The sequence below is a fragment of the Mustela lutreola genome, chromosome 17, assembly GCF_030435805.1.
Source record: "Mustela lutreola isolate mMusLut2 chromosome 17, mMusLut2.pri, whole genome shotgun sequence".
Classification (NCBI taxonomy): Eukaryota; Metazoa; Chordata; class Mammalia; order Carnivora; family Mustelidae; genus Mustela; species Mustela lutreola.
The window spans coordinates 43,182,020-43,203,004 of record NC_081306.1 but is presented as its reverse complement, the minus strand read 5'-3'; the positions used below and the strand labels follow the sequence as shown (position 1 = coordinate 43,203,004).

At 52.6% G+C, this 20,985-nt stretch overlaps 1 protein-coding gene across 2 annotated transcripts in view; it reads right to left on the bottom strand.

Moving 5' to 3' along the window:
• HIP1 (huntingtin interacting protein 1) overlaps positions 1-20,985 on the bottom strand; it is a 139,759-nt gene that overhangs the window by 9,557 nt on the left and 109,217 nt on the right. For both annotated transcript variants that reach the window (XM_059154928.1, XM_059154927.1), the window contains exons 8-26: positions 18,179-18,319; positions 16,070-16,127; positions 13,847-13,922; positions 13,593-13,733; positions 12,934-13,031; positions 12,494-12,566; positions 11,784-11,967; positions 11,196-11,284; positions 10,564-10,680; positions 8,914-9,015; positions 8,594-8,737; positions 8,303-8,438; positions 6,647-6,733; positions 6,355-6,462; positions 6,140-6,273; positions 2,503-2,613; positions 1,687-1,745; positions 1,233-1,326; positions 37-137 (exon numbers count right to left, since the gene is read on the bottom strand). In XM_059154928.1, the coding sequence (XP_059010911.1) occupies positions 37-137; positions 1,233-1,326; positions 1,687-1,745; positions 2,503-2,613; positions 6,140-6,273; positions 6,355-6,462; positions 6,647-6,733; positions 8,303-8,438; positions 8,594-8,737; positions 8,914-9,015; positions 10,564-10,680; positions 11,196-11,284; positions 11,784-11,967; positions 12,494-12,566; positions 12,934-13,031; positions 13,593-13,733; positions 13,847-13,922; positions 16,070-16,127; positions 18,179-18,319 (2,053 nt within the window). The remainder of the gene's footprint in view (positions 1-36; positions 138-1,232; positions 1,327-1,686; positions 1,746-2,502; positions 2,614-6,139; positions 6,274-6,354; positions 6,463-6,646; positions 6,734-8,302; positions 8,439-8,593; positions 8,738-8,913; positions 9,016-10,563; positions 10,681-11,195; positions 11,285-11,783; positions 11,968-12,493; positions 12,567-12,933; positions 13,032-13,592; positions 13,734-13,846; positions 13,923-16,069; positions 16,128-18,178; positions 18,320-20,985) is intronic.

The following is a 20,985-nucleotide window of genomic DNA, read 5'->3' as shown; positions in this document are numbered from 1 at the left end:
GCGGCTGGGAAGCCCTTGGGAGTGACAGACTCTTACACCATGACGGTCGCTCCCCAGCCCACGGCTTTGGAAGCGGAGATGAGTCCTTCCGTCCATCGAGAATTCTTGGCGTAAAACTCTTTCGGGGAGGCTGTGCCCTAAGGAAGTGAAAAGTGATAATGACTAGCTTTTCTTGAGGGCCTCCTATGCCCCAGGTGCTTTTAAGCCCATTACTCCCATTGGGACCTCAAACTAATCCCAAGACAAAAGCATTACCATCCCATTTTACAGATAGGCAAATGAAGACTCAGAAAAGCAAAGATCCTTTTCTCAAGTTCACGCAGGAGATAGGCAGAAGTAAACCCTAGGCGTCTCTAACTCCAATGCCCGTGGCATTTCTCTTGTACCCTATTTCCAGGTTGTATAGATAAGAATCGGAATCTGTTCACACGCACCTAGGACAATGTGATCCAAGAAGAGTCTAACCTTTGCCACGATGTGCCAAGAGAAGAGAGAAACCCAGTGAATAAATGAGGCACATTATGTCTCCTCGGGATTTCAACATGCTCTCACGCTGTGGAAGTGTCTGTTAGTCTTGGAAGCCACAGGCCCTCCTTACTCAGCCCCTCTCGGCACTGATAAAAAGCACCACCACCAAAGCAGAGATGGCTGCCTTCTTTCCGGGATAGTGTTCCGGCTCCGGGATCGCTCCCTGGGCCTCTGCCTCCTGAGCGGGCAGCTGCACGCAGAATGTGAGAAGGAAACACCAGCAGAGGAGGGAGAAAGCCCAGTGAGCCCTTCGATCACAGCCTGTCTATGAGTAACTGTCCACTGACTCTGCCTCGGGAAGGAGACAAGGCCGCGCCTACAGGCAAAGGTCAGGAACCAGGCCGGCCCTTTCGATCTGCCCCATTTTCCAAAGCTCTCCCTTTCTCTGAGGGCCTAGGCTTGCAATGCACATGGGCTTTCTAGAGCAGGTTCCCACGATGTTGCCCTGGTTAATGCCCAGCAGCTGAAGGCTGAGGCTGACTGCCCCTTGGGGACCCGGCAGCGCCCCAGCTTCTTTCCATGGGCATCTATGCTCAGCTGTGAGAGGCCGTGTGCCCTCAGAGGCGCACACGGCATAAGAAGGCAGCACCCGCGGATTTCGCTGAATGTGGATGAGTGTATCGAGTAGACGTAGCCTCTTGGTGAACCAGGAGTCTGTGAATGATGTCTGCTCCTCCCGTCCAGGGGTCCTCACCCATGCTTACCCGGCCACTCTCCACTATCTCTCTCTGGAGGTCCTTCGAGGCCACGATCAGGACCTGAATAGCTTGCATTAGGCTTGTACAGGAACCAAGGATCCTAGGAGGAAAAAAAATTTTAAAAGTTAGGGACACAAAAAAGAAACTGGGAATAATGAAGGAATCTGTTCTCTTGTTCAGGCCTAAACACAGGCAAACTTGGGGTGGGAAAGGCAGTGGGGAATATACCTTCCCAGAAAGGCACGTGAGTAGGGAGACTCGACTGGGGACAGTTACATGATGATTCTTGGGGTTTCTCTTCCCCTAAAATGCAATGGCGATATTATCCCCAAGAACATCATTATTGACATGTATATGAACTCGGCCGCTGCCTGTTGTGGCTCCTGTTCTAATTCATATAATCCACTGCGGGATATACTCATCCTCATCACCTAGGTGTCCCCACACGGCTCGGACTGACCTTTCGTTCACCTCCAATTTGACTCCTGTGTCTCCAGCTCGGGATTTGCTGAGCATCTCCTGTTGAAAAGAAGCAGGGTTTCTCAACATGTGGTGGGTACCGGGCATTCACTGGTACCTTGAGACACCTTGTGTCCCGACATCCTGGGGCAGTTGAGAAACTCAAATCCACAAGGGCCCATCCACATCCTGGTGAGTTGGGAAAAGAATCCAGACTTCTGATCTCTTCCGTGGGAAGCAGCCCCGGCAGGCTGACTCTATTGTCCGTGAGTGTCCATCATAAGCTGACGTGTGCACAGAATTCTGAGAGCTGTGGCACCCTGCCAGTGAAGGGCGGCGGGGGGAGGGGGGCAGCCGTTCCCAGGTCCCCCTGGCTGGTACTTGACCAAGGCGAGCAGACTGAGTCTTCCTCCAGGAATGCTCTGGGACCTCTCCAGTGCTACCCACTCAGCTCTTCCCCGGGACAACCATGTCTGCTGACTGCACGGGTGCCCGCCGCAAAGATAAATGTGCATTAAATCCTTTAACTCTTACCACACCCCTCCAAGGCATGTCCTATTACCACTGCCCCATCATGCAGAAACGGAGCTTCGTGGACCGACCTGTCCCCAAGTGACGCCGGATGAACCAACACCAAAGTAGGGGAGGGTCTTCTCACTTTTTAATCCCTGGGGGATCCTGGGGAATTTGGATTTCGGCTGGGCTCAGAGGGGGCCTTGGGAGCCTTCATGAACAAGTCAGAGACATCCAATGGGCAATGTCCCCACAAGGAAGCTGCAAAAGCGTGGCTTTGGGAGACTGCCAGACGCTTCCATACCTCAATTCTGGCCGTAGCAGTTTCGATGGCAGCGGACGTGGCAGCCATCTCCTTGTCCACCAGGTCCCCCAGCTCCTCCTGTTTGATGTCCAGGCCTCTGGGCAGGAGCTCCTGGGAACAGCATCACAAATGCTGCAATGACCCTTTGATCTCTTTGTTCTCCCGTGGCAGAAGGCAGGAGAGGAGGGCCCTATCACATAACACATTTCTGGAATCCACAAAGGGGCCTCCTGTGCAGGCCTTGTCTGGAACTTGCCACTGCGTGAACCCCAGAACCTCACATTCTACTCCCCTCCTTCCAGAAAGCCATCCCTGCCTAAGCCTACAAGGCCACTCAGTTGTAGCTGCTTGGATCCTGCCGCACAGTTGCACAATATATTGTATTTGTGGCTTGGGAGGTATTTTATTTTAAGATTTATTTATGGGGTGTCTAGGTGGTTCAGTTGGTTAAGCATCTGCTTTCGGCTCAGGTCATGATCCCAGGGTCCTGGGATCGAACCCTGCATCGGGCTCTCTGCTCAGCAGGGAGCCTGCTTCCTCCTCTCTCTCTGCCTGCTTGTGATCTGTCAAATAAATAAATAAATAAAATCTTAAAAAAAAAAAAAACAAAAAACCCCACCTATAATGTTAAGTACGTATGTTTTGATATTTACTTATTTTAAAGACTTTATTTATTTAATAGTTAAGCAGACTCCACACTGACTGCAGAACCTGACTTGGGGTTCAATCTCATGACCCTCAGATCATGACCTGAGTTGAAACCAAGAGTCAGATGCTAATTAACCCACTGAGCCACCCAGGCACCCTGTTGTGGTTTTTAATTAAAAGGAATCCTACTGTACGCATTTTCCTAGAACTGCTCATTCCCTCAGTAGTCCATGTGTGGGAATCACCCTATAATGTGGTAATTCTATCCCCAGGGAAACTCTTACATCAGGAGATAGGCCCCAGAGTGACCATACAGCACATCTGTGATAGCCCCAAACTGGAAAGAACCCAAGCGTCCATCAACAATAGACCTATAGATTTACACATCTATCATAGATGTGTAAATAAATATGAACAGATACTACATCAGAGAAGTAGAACTTGAGAGGTAATCGTGCGACGGAATGCTACAGAGCAGTGAAAATGAGCACATCTGCATGGAAGGAACTCAAACACAGAATGCTGGAAAAAGCACGTGTAGATAAAAGTCTGTAACACACAGAACTAAAAATGTTACTTAGCGGGGAAAAGGACATCACTTTTCTATTATCTTCACCTGAAACCCCGATTAAACATTCTATATCTAACTTCTACACTCCAGCTCATAAAATCCGGTCCATAGTCTATGATAATTCCTTCAGTTCTATCATCCGGTTCACTAATTCTTTCTTCAGCTTTGTTTTAACCTGCTGTTGGATCTGTATACTAAGTCGTGACTTTCAATGATGTAGTTTTCATTTCTAGAAGTTTGGTGGTTGTTTTTCGAATATATCTGGTTACTTTTGAAAATATCTTACTCCTCTGCCACCCTTAATACCTTTTAAAAAATTCTTTAATATACTGGACGCATTTATGGTGAACTTACGTGCCTTGGGACTTTATCTTTGAAAGTTCCTTGGGATTTAGAGTCAAAGTATACACCTTCAGAGACCATTTGGATCTGTGTCTGCCAGATACCTGGGCCCCTAACTACCTGACTACTTTAATTTTCCGTTTGGTCTTTTCCAGGCCATACAGGTAGTAGAATTGGACCCTGAAGCCACCAATAGATGGTTGTAGTTAGAAATTCCCTAGGTGGCCATATTGCCTCCTTTCCCCGCCTCCATAACCAAGGTTGAGACAGGATCTCTCCAGTAGAGTTCACTCAGGATGTGACCTTTCCAAGTTCTGTTTTGGGAAGGAAGTCTCTGCATTCCAAACTTTGACCCTACTTGGGTCTAGGTTTTATTTCTGACTGTCCTCTGTATGTGTGGTCCATTAAAATCCAAGCTCTAGGCCAAGAGATGGAAAACATACTAGCTCCTGCATCCTTTTGGTTTCTGATTCTGAGAATTCCCTTAGTTTTCAGTCAATTCAGATTCAATTGTCATTTTTTTTTTTTTTTTTTTTTTTAAAGATTTTTATTTATTTATTTGACAGAGAGAAATCACAAGTAGATGGAGAGGCAGACAGAGAGAGAGAGGGAAGCAGGCTCTCCGCTGAGCAGAGAGCCCGATGCGGGACTCGATCCCAGGACTCTGAGATCATGACCTGAGCCGAAGGCAGCGGCTTAACCCACTGAGCCACCCAGGCGCCCTCAATTGTCATTTTTTTCTCCCCAAATTTTATTAAGCATTTTCCACGTCCTGTCCTGGGATGAGCTTCTAAACATCTGGTCAGTCCTATTGCCAGAAAGGAAACCTGCCCAGGATCTCCCTCTCACACTTTGCTTTGTAAAATTAACTTCTATCCCCATCTCATAGTCTCTTACACACTTTGCGTGTGTGTACGGAGATTCAGTTCTGCACGGCCCTGGAGACGATGCTCTATATCTCCAGCAAAAGGAGTAACGCTCCCTAGGCCACCATCAGCAATTTATTTAACACTAAAATACCACCAGGATCACGTCGTTCCGGTGAAAGAAAGGTTAGCAATTCACCGTTATCCGTAGTCTTCCTTCATGATTCCCTACCTCGTTGCCCACTTCTCCCCAGTATGAACCTTCCTCCCTATCTGATCTTTTTATGGGCTTTGCCAGATATCATGCCAGGGACCAAGGGGACACCGTGAAAAAGGCATGGGCTCTGTCTTTAAGGACTCATGGGGGAAAGAGACAGGTAGGCAGGTACACTGTAGCGCTAGCCACCAACACCGCAAGGTATAGGTGATGGGTGAGAGGGACCCAGGAAGATGAATAAGGGCCAGACTGTGACAGTCCTTGGGCATCACGTTACATCATTTGACTTTGGTTATCAAATGAAGAATCATAATCAGATCTCTGTTTTTGGAAGAGATCAAAGAAAGAAGAGGCCAGAGGCAGAAAAACTAATCAGAAGGCTATTAAAACAGTTCAGATGAGAGAGGATGAAAATCTCAACTCTGGCACTCATCTCTTCATTCCCTGGACTTAATATCATGACCCATTTTTGGAATTAAGTAAATGCCTTGTACTGAACTCTTAAAATACGGCTGATCACTGCTCTCATCCCACTGTACAGAAATGGGTGATTTTCTTATTTTCCTTTCCCATAGAGACCATGTCTTACTTGTCCCTGTACAACTACATCCAACACACTTCCCATGATGTACGACGTCCTCACTGCATCTTTATTAAATCAATAAATACCCAGTTCTCGCACAGTAGGTATTAACCTGCTCAACCAGATACAAATCTTGGAAAACAGAGAAACTATGCTTATCCTTCTTTGATACCGCTTAGCACAGTGACAGACACACAGCAGGTTCTCAGCACACAGGGAACGCATGACATATAACCGGAAAGTCGTTCAGGGGTCAGATTTTTCCGGGCCAGCTCTCCCTTCCTTGAGTCAAGTGCAAAGTGTGGGATGTACCGACTTAGGACCTCACAGAGTCCCAGGCAGATCACCAGCACTCACTAGCTGTCCCCGGTAGTAACTGTACCTGTCCCTGGTAGTAACTCGGCTCCTACCTCGGCAATGGTGGCGATCTTGGTAAGGCAGCTCCTCATGGCAGTGCTGTCATTCTCCCGCGTTCCTTCCTCCTCCAGGAAAGCCAAGTAGAGGAGGGTTTCTTTGCCAAACTGTTTGCAGGCCTCGGTCAGCACTGGAGATGCAACGACCAGGATTTCTGAAGGCCTCTGACCTCCCCTGCTGCCCAGCCCGGCCTCCCGGCCCCAGTACTTACGGTCGGCGGGTTCCGGCGGGGCTCGAAGGCAGGTGGTGCTCACATAAGCCATGGTGTCCCCGGTCAGGTGAGCAAGGAGGGTGACCGAGTGGAGGAGCCCACTGATAGCTGCCGGGAGTTTAAAGGGGGCTGCTGAGGGCTGTGTCACCTCCCTACATCCTTCCCTGCTCAACCAGTTATATAGAGACCCCTTTCTTGGTGCGGAGGAACCCGTCGCTACTTCCACATGCCAGCATTTCTGAACGTGACCCAGCTGTCACCAAGCAACAGACCCTGTTGCCACCTTTCTTACCTTCTGGGCAGGCCAGATAGCACCTCCAGCTTTCTTCTAGGCGCTCGAGGCAGCTGGAAACAGACTTGACCTTGGAGAGAAGGTGATCTGTGAGGGGTAGACAGGGCCAAGTCAGAGTCGGAGTTGTCAGACCCGCTTTCTCCCCCCCGGGGGGGGCACGTGACAGAGGAGCCCCTCTCGAGTGGCCTGGGCCCTGCAGGAGTTGCCCTAAGGTGGGGGGCGGAGGGAAGAGGGTTGACTGCGCTCGTACAGGACCTCAAAAGCTGCCCATCTGGTCCCTTAGCCAAGAGCCAGGGCAACCACATCCGCAGCCCAGAATAAGCCTCTCCCTTCTCAGGACCGCCTGCCCAAATCCAATCCGGGCCTTCCCGATACGTCTTTCAAGGACCTCAGACTCTTGTCAGTGTTGAGCCCAGACCCTCAACTCCGTCAGGCTGTCCACGCCTGTTTCCTCAGGTGGAAACAGAGTCACGGGGCCCCCTCACGGCACCGTAGTGAGGAATCACTGGGCTGAGGCGTGTGGAGCGCTTACCACGGCGGTTGGCATATGCGTGCTTGGTAGCGTCAGCTGTGTGTGTGACCACCCCCCCAACCCCCCGGTTCTTCCGTTCCACTGGCTCATGTCTAAGCCCAGCTCACAAAGTCTCTCCTCAGAATCTGCCCACGGCAGCCCCGTTTCCTGGCACTCCCTCAGAAAACTGGGTACTCAGTGAGCTCCTTCCTCTGAGACCGCTGTGTTCCCCCACAGATGGGTTCCCTGCTGAATCAGAGCAGGCCTTGCTGTGGACGTCCCCAAATGGAGACGTTTCTTTTTTTTTTTCTCCCCCAAAGATTATCTGAGGGAGAGAGTGTTCATGTGTGCAGGCAGGGGGAGGGGCAGAGGAAGTGGGGAGACAGAAAAATCTCAAGCCAACTCCCCGCTGAGCACAGAGTCTGACCGGGGGTTCGATCCCAAGGCCCTGAGACCATGACCTGCGCCGAGATCAAGAGTCGGACACTCAACCCACTGAACCACCCAGGCGTCATGCAGACGTTTCTATTTGATCGGGAAAGTCAGCTCTCAGCGTTTCCTTGCCCCTGCTTGTCCTCAGGGGGCCCTTTCGGAGCTGTTATCCGTGACTCCACTGGTGTCTCGGGCCTGGCTGTCCTGCCACATCTGAGGCCGCTTCTCTCACCCAAGAGCTGCTCTGGCTCTGCCCGTTGCCCAACCCGCATGCCCTTAGGACTCCGGAACAGGCAGAGTGGGCCTGTGCATGCACGGACGGTGGGAATTCTGCGTTCCTGCCCCGCCACGTTCACAGCTCCCCGTGTGGCTTGGAGGCTCCCGAGCAACCACCTCGTCGTTCAGGCCACGTTCTGTTCAGAGAGCAGCAGGGCTGTCGGTTCCCCCTCCCCCTGTGCTTACACTCGCTATCAGGGCTCTGCTCCCAGTGAGAGTTTCATCAGCGTGACCCACTGCATAGAGCCGTGGTATCACCCCCGGGGGCTTTAGAAAGTTCTACCGCCCAGGCTGAGCTTCTGGCTGAACAGATCTTAGCATGGAGCCTGGGCATCGCTGTGCAGCAGGCAAAGAACCCCCGAGCTCAGTGTCACGTGGGATTTGACGTCAGCACTGACCGCTGAGTTGGCGCGTACGGGCAGGCAAGGGGCAGGTACCTGCAGAGCCGGCACAGCTGATCAGAGGCGGCTCCTCCAGCTGCCGCAGGGCGTCCTGGACCACCTGCTCCGCGGCCTTCCTTGCCTCCGCCAGCAGCGTTCTCCTCTGGTCCTTGGCGAGCTGGCCCGCTGATTCCTGGAAGTGGCCCAGGGAGGTGAGAATCAGACACAGACCCCATCACGAACCTTCGAGCAGCGGCCACTTCCAACAGCTAGGATTCCTCACCTCCTTAACCCACGCTACCTTAACCCAGGCTACCGCTAACAAGGCGGGCAGCATCGGTTACTTGCCTTTGCGAGGGACAGTTCCCCCTGGGTGTGGTCCAGCTGCTCCTGCAGGGCCGCTAATTCCTCCTCCCGCCGGGCCACGGCGTGCGCCAAGCTGCTCCGCTCCTTCTCCAGCTCAGCGATCTGGGCGGCCCACTTTGCCTCTGACTGCAATGTCGGCAGGGTTCAAGAGCGAGAAATAAATGGTCCACTTCCCAGGAGTGTGGACCCGCCAGCAGGCTACACGGAACCAGAGGCGGTATCTCTAGGTCTCTACCTTCATTTCCCTCAGGCACACGCTGAGCACGACGGGAACAAAATGCGGGAAGGAACGTGATGCTCACCTGGGCAGAAGTTTCCAGACTGCCTTGGACGATGTGGAGTTCCTGTTTGCTGGTGGCAAGTTCTTGCTTCAAGCTCTCTAGTACTTCCATCTGTTCTTGAGTCTGAAAGACAAAAAAAAAAACAACCCAGGAGCACTCTTGTCTGGGTGGTGGTTGCCAGGGAAAAACACATACAAAAATCCCTAAGCTATCAGGGAGCCCAGCTGGCTCAGTCGTCAGAGCGTGCAACTCTTGATCTTGGGGTCACGAGTTCAAGCCCCATGTTGGCTGTAGAGATGGCTTAAAAATAAAATCTTCAAAATAGTCCCCCAAGTTATCAATGGGAGATTTGTGTACCCTCTTGTATGCAAGGTTGGATGCATCCGACCAAAAGTGGGTGAGAAGAGGCAAGAATCCAGAATGTTCCAGAAGGTTTTCTTCTGACTAAGCGGGAAGGTCGAAGGGAGAATTTCAGGGACATTTCCTAAATGTCATGCTTCCGCTTATAATACTGATTACAGTAGAACAAGATTTTTTTTTTTAATAGACAGAAAAGTGTTTTTTATATTTTAAATTGAATTTAATTGATACCGAACTGGATCTTTTTTAAATTTTTTGACTTATTTATCTGACAGGCACAGTGAGAGAGGGAACACAAGCACGGGGAGCGGAAGAGGAAGAAGCAGGCTTCCCACCAAGCAGGGAGCCTGAGGCAGGGCTCTATTCTAGAACCCCAAGATCATGACCTGAGCTGAAGCCAGATGTTTAATGAATGAGCCACCCAGGCACCCCGAGAACTGGATCTTTAATTCAGACACCCCAACACCTGGTGTGATGCTGAATCTTACCATCTTGAAACCACTCTTCTTTTTATTTCTCTCATAAGTCTATTTTTCAAAGAGCAGGTTGCAATCCATTAGCATTCACAGCTAACATTTAAAAAAATATGAAATAAACAGAGGCACCTGGGTGGCACCAAGCTGGTTAAGCATCTGACTCTTGGTTTTGGCTCAAGTCGTGATCTCAGGGTTGTGAGATCGAGCCCGGCGTGGGGTTCTGTGCTCAGTGTGGCGTCTGCTTAAGACTCTCCCTCCCTCAGCCCCTTCCCCGAACCTTCGTAAAATTAGATCTTTAAAAAAATAAAAAAATTAAGGGCGCCTGGGTGGCTCAGTGGGTTAAGCGTCGGCCTTTGGCTCAGGTCATGATCTCAGGGTCTTGGGGTCAAGCCTCGCATCTGGCTCCCTGCTCAGCGGGGAGCCTGCTTCTCCCTCTCCTTCTGCCTGCCGCTCTGCCTACTCTACCTCTCTCAAATAAATAGTCTTAAAAAATTTTTTTTTTAATTAAAAAATTAAAAAATGAAATAAACAGAGCAAAAAAAGAAAAATCCAAATGCATCCACAGAGAAAGGAGGAGTATTGCTTCATGAAACTTTTACTTCTAGGAAATAGACTCTTATTTCCTACTCTGAATTATTTCCTACTTGCTGAATTACAGCAAGCCCCGACTCTTAAGTGTAAGGCACTTGGTTTCCTCCCTCCAACATGTCCTACTGCAATGGACCTGCCTGCCGACCCCCACCGACTCATGGGTGCTCTTTCGGCCCCAGGTGTTCATGGTACCCTGTCATGGCGCCAGGCCTCTAACCCCTCGTGCTCTCCTCCTTCCGCTCACCTTCCGCTGTGCCTGGTCGCTGATGCGCTGGAAAGAGTCCTCGAGCTCTTTCTTCTCTCGTTCCAAATCCGCCTGGGCTTGCCTGGCCACGGACACCTGTTTGGTCACCTCCGCATTCTGTAGGGATAGAACAGTGTCTCGTACTGGCTCATCTTGGGCTGCACAGCTCAGGGACAGCCTCCCCCCCCTTCCAGAACAAGGGGCAGCGTTCAGACCGCTGGACAGAGAAATCACGTTTCTACCCAGGGAGAAGCCAGAAGAGAGCTGTCATCTTCAGACGCTCAATGCTCAAGTATTCAAAGAATAGGAGCAACTGGGTGGCTCAGTCGGGTCTTGATTTTTGGCTCGGGTCATGATCATTGTGAGATCGAGCCCTACATCGGGCTCTGCGCTGGGCATGGAACCTGCTTGGGATTCTCTCCCTCCCTCTGACCCCGCTCGATCTCACCCTAAAAATAAATGAATAGATAAAATAAAAGAATAATAAAGATGGGGGATAATCCAATGGGGGCTGGCTTTGAAAGTCAAGAAATGGAAGGCCAGGGAGCCTGACAAAGCAGTGGTTTTCATGAGGAGGGTGCCTCGCTCGGAACTGGCAGAGGCACGGAGCTGCCTCTGGCGCAGGGCCCTACCTTCCGCAGCAGGTCGGCGTGGTTCTGTACCAGCTCGCTGTACTTCTCCTTCAGCTTGCTGTACCGCTGTTCGTTGGCCTGGGCTCTCCCTGTGTGGTCCATAGCCAAGGTGAGCAGCCTACCCCTGCTGGGTCCCTGTGCCTGCCTTCCCATAAGCCAGAGTCCCTAGGACACCCTTCTTTCTTTTCACAAATGCAGACACCCTCTTCGCCCTTAAAAATCCTATGGACAGTTGTCTTAAAAAAAAAAAGCCCCCCACCCCACCCCCAGATTCAGATCACAGCACAGATTCACGCCTCCTGAGCTCTGCACACTTGGTGTGTTTTGGCTTTAGGCCAGCTCTCCCTCGGACACCTCTTCCCCCAGGCAGGCACCCTACTGTCACCTCCTGGTTCCTGTCCCCACATTCTGAGCCCATGGGGCTCTCCCCTGTGTGGGCTCCCACCCACCCCTCTGACTGGTGACACCAAGGTCCTTCTAGATGGTTCTTCCGGACGGACACGGGGCTGAGGCTCTGCCGCCCAGCCCCATCCTTCCCCATGAGCCTCGCGTGACTCTGGGGCTCCCACCCCAGCCTAACGGACTCACTTTCTATCTCCGTCAGGCTCCGCTGGGCCTTCTCCGTGTCTTCTCGCTTCTTCTTGAGCTCGTCCAGCTCGGCCCGGAGGAACTCGCTGTCGTCAGCCGCCTGCTGCCGCAGGTGTCGCTGCTCCGCCAGCTCGGCCTCCAGCTCGCTGACCCGGCCCTTCAGCTGTAGCACGGCCCGCTGGCTCTGCGGGACACACTCAGTGGTGAGCCCCAGCACCCTGCCTCTGGGCTGGGCTGGGCAGGAGAAGCGGGTCCTCCCAGTTTTCAGGACCGATCCAATAAATACCCACGTGTGCCTACAAGCCCACAACCGAGCCTCACAGGAGTGGAGGCTTCTGGTCATTCCAGGCCACCCGGCCAACAAAGGGTGACAACAGGGGAGCTCCGGTCTGTTAGAGTGGCCTGGGAGCAATCCTGGACAAGCCGGCATGGGGGAGGAGGCGATGTTTGCCTGTCCCTGTGAGCGAAGCCTCCGGCCAGCCGTGGGCCGTTGGCTCAGAAGCCGTTGTCAAGGTAGGAATGACGGAAATGCAGCACCGCCAAGACTGCGGGAGGACCAGGACCTTCTGGCTTTCGCATTTCTATTTGCATTTCTATTTTGCACCTCCCACCTTAAAATGGGGTCTGACAAGTGTCTCTGCCAAGCGAGTTTCACGTGAACATGTCACGTCACGGCGAAGCCCAGAACCAGATCAGGGCCCGACTCATACCTCCGTTTTCACGTTCTCCAGCTGTGCCTTCAGCTCGCTGACGTCTCTGTACAGCTGACCGATTAAGTGATCCCTGGGAACAGAAGGAGAACAAGTTTGCTTCCACTGTGCTTTCCTTCCATCCCTGTCCTTCTAAATGCGAGCTGGGAGAGCAGGGGAGGAAGTTGAGAGCTGGTGTTAATATGGAGAAAGTTCTTTGAAATTCCATCAATTTTACGCTAAGTCCCTCCGCGTTACCAGATCCGAATTTAACACCCCCGGGTTAGCTCAGCCTCACCTCATCTCCCTCTGGGATTCCAGGGGCCGATATCTGAGGGTCGTGACACTTCTCTACAACGCCCACGTGTCGCTAAGCATCCCGCCCTGATTGAGGGTGGCCAGAGGGACCCCCGGCTTCACATAGTTTCTGCACTGCCTGCCAGCGCCCAGCCCGGACTCACTTCTCGTCCTTGTTCACGCCATTCTGACTGTTGAAATTGAAGGGGTCGCTGCTGAACGAGCTGCCAAAGATGTCATCAAACTTGTTGTCGAATAAACTCTGCGGTGACCGGAAAGGAGTGAGGACAAAGTTAAAAGGTCTAGAGACTTCTGTGCGGGGGTCAGAGGAGTTAGATGCAGAAAAAGGGGACCCTTTCTTAACTGGGTTCATGTCCACCTGGGGTCCCTCCTAGAGACCACAGGGCAGGGCCCGAGTCTAGGCTAGCACTTGGGTTAGAAGAACGATCCAGGGGCGCCTGGGCGGCTCAGTGGGTTAAAGCCTCTGCCTTGGGCTCAGGTCATGATCCCAGGGTGATCGAGCTCCACATGGAGCGCTCTGCTCAGCAGGGAGCCTGCTTCCTCCTCTCTCTGCCTGCCTCTCTGCTACTTGTAATCTCTGTCTGTCAAATAAATAAAATCTTAAAAAAAAAAAAAAAAAGAAGAAGAAGAAGAAGAAGAAGAAGAAGAAGAAGATGATCCAGCTCGGTGATGGCCGAAGGGTCTTTGTCAGAGCCTCTCCCGTCCTCTCCCCTGCACGTACGGGGCAGCTCGAGGGGCTGCACGCGGGGTTCGCTCCCCTGCTATGACCCTAACCCTCAGGTTCCAGTCAGGTGCTCCTCACCTGCTGGGAGGTGTCCATGTCCACGAGGTCATCCTTCTCCAGGACGGGCTCGCTGTCTGGGGACGAGGCCTCAGCCGGGATGACCACCACAGGGCTGATGTGTTCCGACAGCGCAGAGGCCCGCAGGAAGTTGGGTGGGTTCTGAAGACGGAGGACACACCCTCAAACCGGGTCACCCGCCAGGCCCGCCCATCCCTGAGATCTGAGAACACCCAGGACCCAGCAGCTCCCACCGCGGGGCTGGGCGCTCTTACCTCCGGCAGCTGAGGGGTCTGAATGAGCCGTTTGAAGTACTGGAGGTTGCTGGAGCGGTAGAACAGATCTTTCAACCTGGGGATGGAGAAGGGCCTGAGGGGTGCTGGGGGCCGGGGTCGGGGACAGTGCAGCGCCCCCCACCCTTCCCCAGCAGTCCGGCTGCCTGCCCAGCCCAAAGGCGCGGGCTGTCAAGGAGATGACCTCCATGGCGCTGGGATTCAATTGTGATGCTGCAGGGAGAGGTTATCTGTAGCCCGGGCTTGCTTATGTGGTGATGAGAAAGAGGTAGTCAAAGGGCAAAACCCTCTGGAAGAGAGGGTCACCTTAGAACAAACTTTGGCATCTCTGTAGAATTGATGCTGTTGCCTCGCAGGTGTCTTCCCGGGAACGTTGGGCTTAGAAAATACATTCACTGTCCTAACCACAGGGATGGGGAAGGGAACTTTATTCCTGAGAGAGATCTCTTTGTTCTCGATCTCTGTGTTATCTCCCCAGTTAGACTAGACGCTTCTAGAAGGCAGAGACTAAGCCCCTCTGAGCTGGGTTCGCCACAGCACCACGCACAGAGGCATTAACTCGAATTAACTCATCAGGACCTCGCTGGAGAAAAGTGATCCATTTCTACTGTGTCCCCATCCTGAGGCTACAGGAACGAAGAAAGCACATTTTCCTCTCCTCCTCGGGTCCCCATTTGGAATCAAAACATGGAAGGCTGAGGAAGCAGAGAGCACCGGACAGATTTCCTGAGAGGAAGGAGGATTGTGGGTCTCTGTGCCCTCTCCCCGCAACACACAGTCTCCTCCAGCTCAGCCCAATACACTGAACCCCTGGGATCTCATGCCAGCCCTTCCAACCCCAAGTTGGGACTGTCCCTCTGAGGTCATTGGCGCTTTCCCCAAATTCGGGGACACCGAGGCCTCAGAGAGCTACCAGGACCGTGCCAACAAGAAAGTGAGGGAGCCGCTCATGGGAGAGGTTTTTATAAGCTAGAAAAAAATGAAAGGAAATAAAATCACCTGACCACCCCCCCACCCCCGTTTCTGGGCTAGAGCCAACGGTAATAGGCTGCATTGCTTTCATAAGCTACTGGAATTTACCATTCCAGGAAATCAGCCCCAGGGCCTGTCTCCTAGGATTTAATAAGTCATTTATTATAGAATAAACATATAAGGCTTTTCAAACGGAATAAGCAAACCGGGAGGTTAGCACAACCCTGAACTTGGCCTCTGACTGCTGCCCGGGAACCAGCAAGAGAAGTCTGAGCTTGGGGGGTTGGCGGTTTGGCTTTTTCTCTGTTGTCAGGGCTGAAGAAAGTTAAGAGCAACACAAGAGGGTCAAAGAGAGCCCCAGCGCCCTTCTCGGCACCTGGGTTCTCTGTCTCACACCAGGCTGGGAGAAGGGCCGGCCGAAGCAACGGAACGCAGACGCTAAGGCAGGCCCTGATGGAGAAATGAGCTGAGAATGTTCCAGGAACTGAAAAAGGACCCCTGTGCGGCAGAAACACCCTAAGCCCTAAAGACGAGGTCAGAGACGGCAAGCGGGGCCTTGTAGACCATGGAGAAGAGCTTGGATTTGATTATCAGTGTGATCGGAAGCCACCGTCTGACCAAGGGAATGACGTCTTTACAAGGTTGTTCTAACGGCTGGGATGGGGGACGGGGTTTCAGGGGGCAGGAGTGGAAGCCCCGGGCGTCTGCCATATTGGAGGGTCCGGGCACAAAACGATGGTAGCCCAAGAGACGCCAGCTATGATCAGAACCAAGATAAACGAGCAGAACATGTGCCAGTGGACTGGACGTGAGTGGGGAAGACAGTTCCAGATCGCTGGCCTCAACGCACGTGGTAGCATTTACTGAGAGAGGAAAGGCCAGGGAGAAAAAATCTTGTGGTTTTTTTTGTTTATGTACTGATTTTTAGAGAGAGACAGTGAGCTCATGAGCGGGAGCGGGAGAGGGAGAGAGACTCTCAAGCAGACTCCCCGCCGAGTGCTGAGCCCACCGAGGGGCTCCATCCCACAGCCCCATCATCACAACCAAAACCAAGAGCTGGACGGTCAATCGACGACACAACTGGGAGAAAAAGTCCGGGGAAGGAAAACCCAGTGCTCAGTTGGAGACAGATCATCGGGAGCGTGAGACTGGAATTCAGAGGCAAGGCTCAGCCAGCCAGGCACACAGATCTGGGTGTTCACAGCCTTTGATTCTCTCCCTCAAGCCACTTACTTGGTGAATTGCTCCATGAAGCGGTCCCGGTGGCCTTGCAGGGTGTCGGCTGGGAGACCTGGAAGAAATTGGAAAGGGTGAGGAGGGAATTGGGAAGGGTGAGAAGGTAAGCCACGCGGAGCTCCGGAGGGAGAAGACCATCCATGCCGGGGCTTGCAGCCAGCCCCACAGGGGGGTGCGGCCATTCCTGGCCTCGAGCTGCCCCAGGGACAGGGACTGGTGACCAAAGGGGCCCAGAAGGGGCAGTGGTGAGTCCAAGAGCGCTTTATCCTCCACATCTGTCCATTTGTCCCCAGAGCATGACCCATTCTGGGTACAGCGGGCTGGAAGCTGTGCCCCACGGAAGATGCCAAACAGCAGGACAGACCCCCAGCAGGTGGCACAGGGATGGCTCTCCCAGATGTACGTGTACTGGGTCGGTCCCCATCCGGTGCTCACTTGGTCACAACCAATGGCAAGAGGACTCTTAGACCAGCCTCCTCCCCTACGGGGCGGGCTCTCTGAGGTCCCTGCTTCCCAGAATGCGTGACGCTGCGTACCTCAACGACAGATCACAACTCAGTGATCCCTTTATTTCTTGTTTTATTCCTTCAACGTACATTTTAGGAATTTTTGAGTAGATGATACATTTATTTGGTACAAAGAAGTAGGTGTATAACATAATTCGAAATGCCCAGTATACAGAGGGTGACGATGGCACTTTATCTCAGTGGCTTCTCTCCCTCGAGTCCTTACCCCTAGTCATGACAAAAACATCGGGCAGACTTAAATCAGGGGACATTCTACACGAGCGCGACCAATTCTCGAACTATCAAAGTTGTGAAAAACGGGGCAAGTCCGAGAAACGGTAGCAGCCAAGAGGAAGCCAGGGAGACACGAGTCAGTGTGATGTGGTGTCCTGGATGGCACGTTAGGTAAACACCATGGAAATCTGAGTGAAGTACGGACTTCAATTGAGAAATAATTTATCAGTATTGGTCCATTCGTTGTAACAATGCATCATATTCGTGTAAGGTATTAATAATAAAGGAAACTAGGTTCAGGGCATGGGGGCACTTTCTCAGCGATCTTCACAACTTTTCTGTAGATCTAAAACTATTCTAAAATGAAACCTTTATTTTCAGGTAAGTATACATTGGGGAGGACAACTGCTTTTCTTCCCTTGGGATTCAGTCCACTCTCTGTCCCTCTGGGTACAATCACTTGCTCCAAAGCCTTCCTATTGCTTAAACATCCGATTCCAACCTCCCTTCCCTGAGATGATCCTGGATTAATCCCAGTGATGCTGCTTCCCATGCCCCCGCTAGATAATCAGACCCACTTCTCTGAGACCACGGTTCTAGAGTATCCCTTGTCCCTGCCTTCCAACATGCATCCCTGTGCCTTTGCCAGGGCCGTAACGCCTTGCTAATATGCACTCAGGTCTTGGATTTTCTCAGTTCTCCATCATCCATACATTCCTGCATGTGTATCTCCCTCACGGGGAATGTCTCTGAGTGTGACCCAGAAACCACCCACATCAGCTTCACCTGGGAGATGGTTCCACCACACAGACCCCCGAAGCTACTGGACCCACCCGCAGCAGACCCCGCAGGAGGAGGACCCACACGCACTGTCCTGAACAGGAAGCATGCGAAAGTATGAGAGTTCTACAGTAGCTTCCCAGACAGAATCTACGAACACATCCCAGGGTTCTGTGGCTGGGGAGGGGCCGGCCCCCTAGGTACGAGAGCAGCTGTTTCACATTTTCTATTCCCCCACAAAGTCCACACGTAGAGAAGCTGTGTGGTTGAACACTTTGGACACCGCTGCCCATGTGCCCCGTGGGTACAGGTCAGGTCTGGTATCATCATTCGTGTGGGTCCTGGGATACGGGACATGGGCGGACGGGGACGTGGTGAAGCCAGAGGTGCGGGGGGGGAACGGTCCCAGGACACGGCTATGGAGAGCCAGGGGCTTCCATGGGCACACCAAAGCTTGTGCCCCGCTCTTCACTCTCAAGGGGGCTGGGAGCTCTAGGGCCTTCGGGAGCCGCGGCAGAAAGGACCCAGAAGGGACAGCCTCTGCTGTCATCCTCCTTCCGGAGGAGATGTGGTCCACTGTACTCACACGAGTGGAGTTTGAAGAGGAGCTTGACGGTGTAATCGTACAGATGGCTGCAGTCCAGGATGACCTGGATCAGCGGGGCGAGGCGGCACTGCCCGGCTGTCGTCACGGACACCGAGCGCGACATGTCCAGGGAATTGAACACTAGGGAAGAAAAGGCGACACGGACAGTAGGGGATGGGAAACTGCAGGTGACTTTCTCGGAGCGGCAGAAGCCAGGGGTCGAGGTCATCGGACGCAGCTACCCATTACAACAGCCCCGGGGGACAGGTCAGCAGGGCAGGGAACAGGGCGAGTCCCCTGAAGGCTATCACACGGGAAAACGGCAAACACTGATCAGAACACGAAGGAGGGAGTAATTCAGCCTTGGCTTCCTAGGGGCTTGTCACAGGGTCTTGGGACACCAGAAGGGGACTGGTGCAAGAGTCCCAGGGGGATCGCCGAGGATGAACCGTCAGGATCAAAGGCTGCCGTCGGTCCCTGGGGGGCAGGTCAGCAGAAGCACGGCCCTCCACCCTCTCGAGCTCCAGAGGGGCACGTTGCTCCCTCCCTGTCTTGCTCCACAGACCCCCTTCCACATCTGCCCCCAACCCCTTGTTTTTTTTTTTTTTCCTTTCCTTTTCTTTGAATTTATTTATTTTAGGGAGAAAGGACAAGCACGAGGGGCAGAAGGAGAATCTCAAGCAGACTCCACGCAAAGCATAAAGCCTGATCCCAGGACCCTGAGATCAGAAGTAGAGCCCAAACCAAGAGATGGATGCTCAACAGACTGTGTGCCCCTCCCCCCGGGCACCCCGTACCCCTTGTTCTAAAATCAAGCAGCCAGATGCTTGGCCATGGACCCTCAGTGTGCACACCACTGGCCGGACCTGAACTTGTTCCCGTAGTGGCCGCCCACCACCTGCGGAGACGCCACGGCAGGCAGCATCGAGAAAAATCAGTGCTCGGGATGGCCCCGGATCAAAGCCCAGAGTGGCTGTGTTCAGCCTTCCCTGACTGCACTAATCCCTGTTAACTAGCTTACTCTGGCAGCTGAAAAAAAAGAAAAAAGAAAAAAAATCCCAAACAGTTCTAATTAAAAGGCAGCTTTTCTTTTTGACACAAATTAAAAGCAGCTGTCACCGCAAGGCGGCCATCCTCAAGTCCACTGGCTTCTCTGGGCTCCGCTCTGGCAAGGAATCACAGACGGCTCCATCCTCCGGCCTGCCTGTCGCTTTCCAGGAATGCCCCTTGGCATCCGGTAACATCTAGAGCAGTGTGACCGTGGACAAGTTGCTCAACCTCTCTGTGCCTCCAGATGCTTTTCTGTAAAACGCAGGGGCTTCTAAGAGTGCGTTCCTCAAAAAAGGTCTGGTACGTATCCAAGGGCAGTGTTGTGGGACATGCAGAGCACACGTGTCCCACAACACCGAGGGGGTTCTCGGTGTTGGCCTTGAGACTGATTAGAATCACCTGGAAAAACTTAAACTCTAAAGTCTGCCTGCAACTCCCCTTCCTCCCATTCTGTTTTAATTGGTCTTGGGTAGGGCTGGGGCATTGGAAGGTACCAAACCCCTGCAGATGATTTTAACATGCAGCCAGGGCTGAACGCTGTTATTTCCTAGCTGAGCGCGAAGCAGTATCAGCCGGGAACACCGAGCGACAGACATAAGTGTCTCCCGGAGCTCCCCACTGTGGCTGTCACATGGGGCTCCCGGGTGCCTGAAACATGGCCAGTGCAACAGAGGACATGACTTTTAAAGGTTATTTAATTATAACTTATTTAAATAGATGTGATGTAATTAATTTAATATAATTAAACTGCTACCGATGGGACAGTGGCGACCATACTGGATAGTGTAGACCTGGCCGGGGAGGGGGCGCGCTGCTAAAACACAGCTGGCTGGGCCACACCTCAGAGGTTCAGAAGCAGGAGGTCTGGGGCGGCACCTGGGCCTTTGCATTTCTAACAAGTTCTCAGGAGATGCTGATGCTCCTGGTCCAGGGACCACTCTTGGAGAGCTGTCGCAAGTGCTGGAAAGAAGTGTCACTGGCTCATGTTTCCCAAAGCGGAAAACCAAGGGAACCTCAGGGGATGGGTGGGAACCTCGCAGGGTCACAGACTAGGACTCAGAAGCTGGGGAGACTTTTTCCCATACCAGCTGCCTTGGTTTCGGCAGCACACAGTGGGGACCGGGGGACAGGAGAGGGAGTGGGGGAGACCAGTGGTCGAGGGCTCTTGATTCCGAACCCACGCTGGCTCAGGGGCAAGAAAGCCACCAGCACTTAACGATCTTGGGGTTTGTGCCAAGACTTGGGGTAGCTCCACTCTAGCAAAAGTGGCTGATTCACTCCCGACAGGCCCACGGCATTGGGTGGGATATTGATACTGGTTATGAGCACTGGCCCCCTATCTTTTCATCACTGCTGTTATCCGAAGCACACATTCCTGAATTTTGCTGAGCACTTGCTATGTACCAGACACCGGGCTCGAACAGAGGGAAGTTATTCATGGATGAGGAGGACATGGTTCCTGATTCCGGGGAGGAGCTCAGTATCCAGTGATGATGATACAAGTGATCCACGCCTGTAAGAACAGCCAGGTACGGGCGTCTGGGTGGCTCAGGCGGTTAAGCGTTCGACTCTTGGTTTCGGCTCAGGTCACGCGATCGCATGAGCTATAGGGTCGAGCCCCAAGTTGGGCTCCGTGCTGAGCGAGGGATCTGCTGGAGATATTCTCTCTCCCTCTGCCCCTCCTGCTTGTGCTCTCGCTCTACAATAGTTAAATCAAACTTAAAAAAATTAAAAAAAAAAAAATGCATCCATACCAT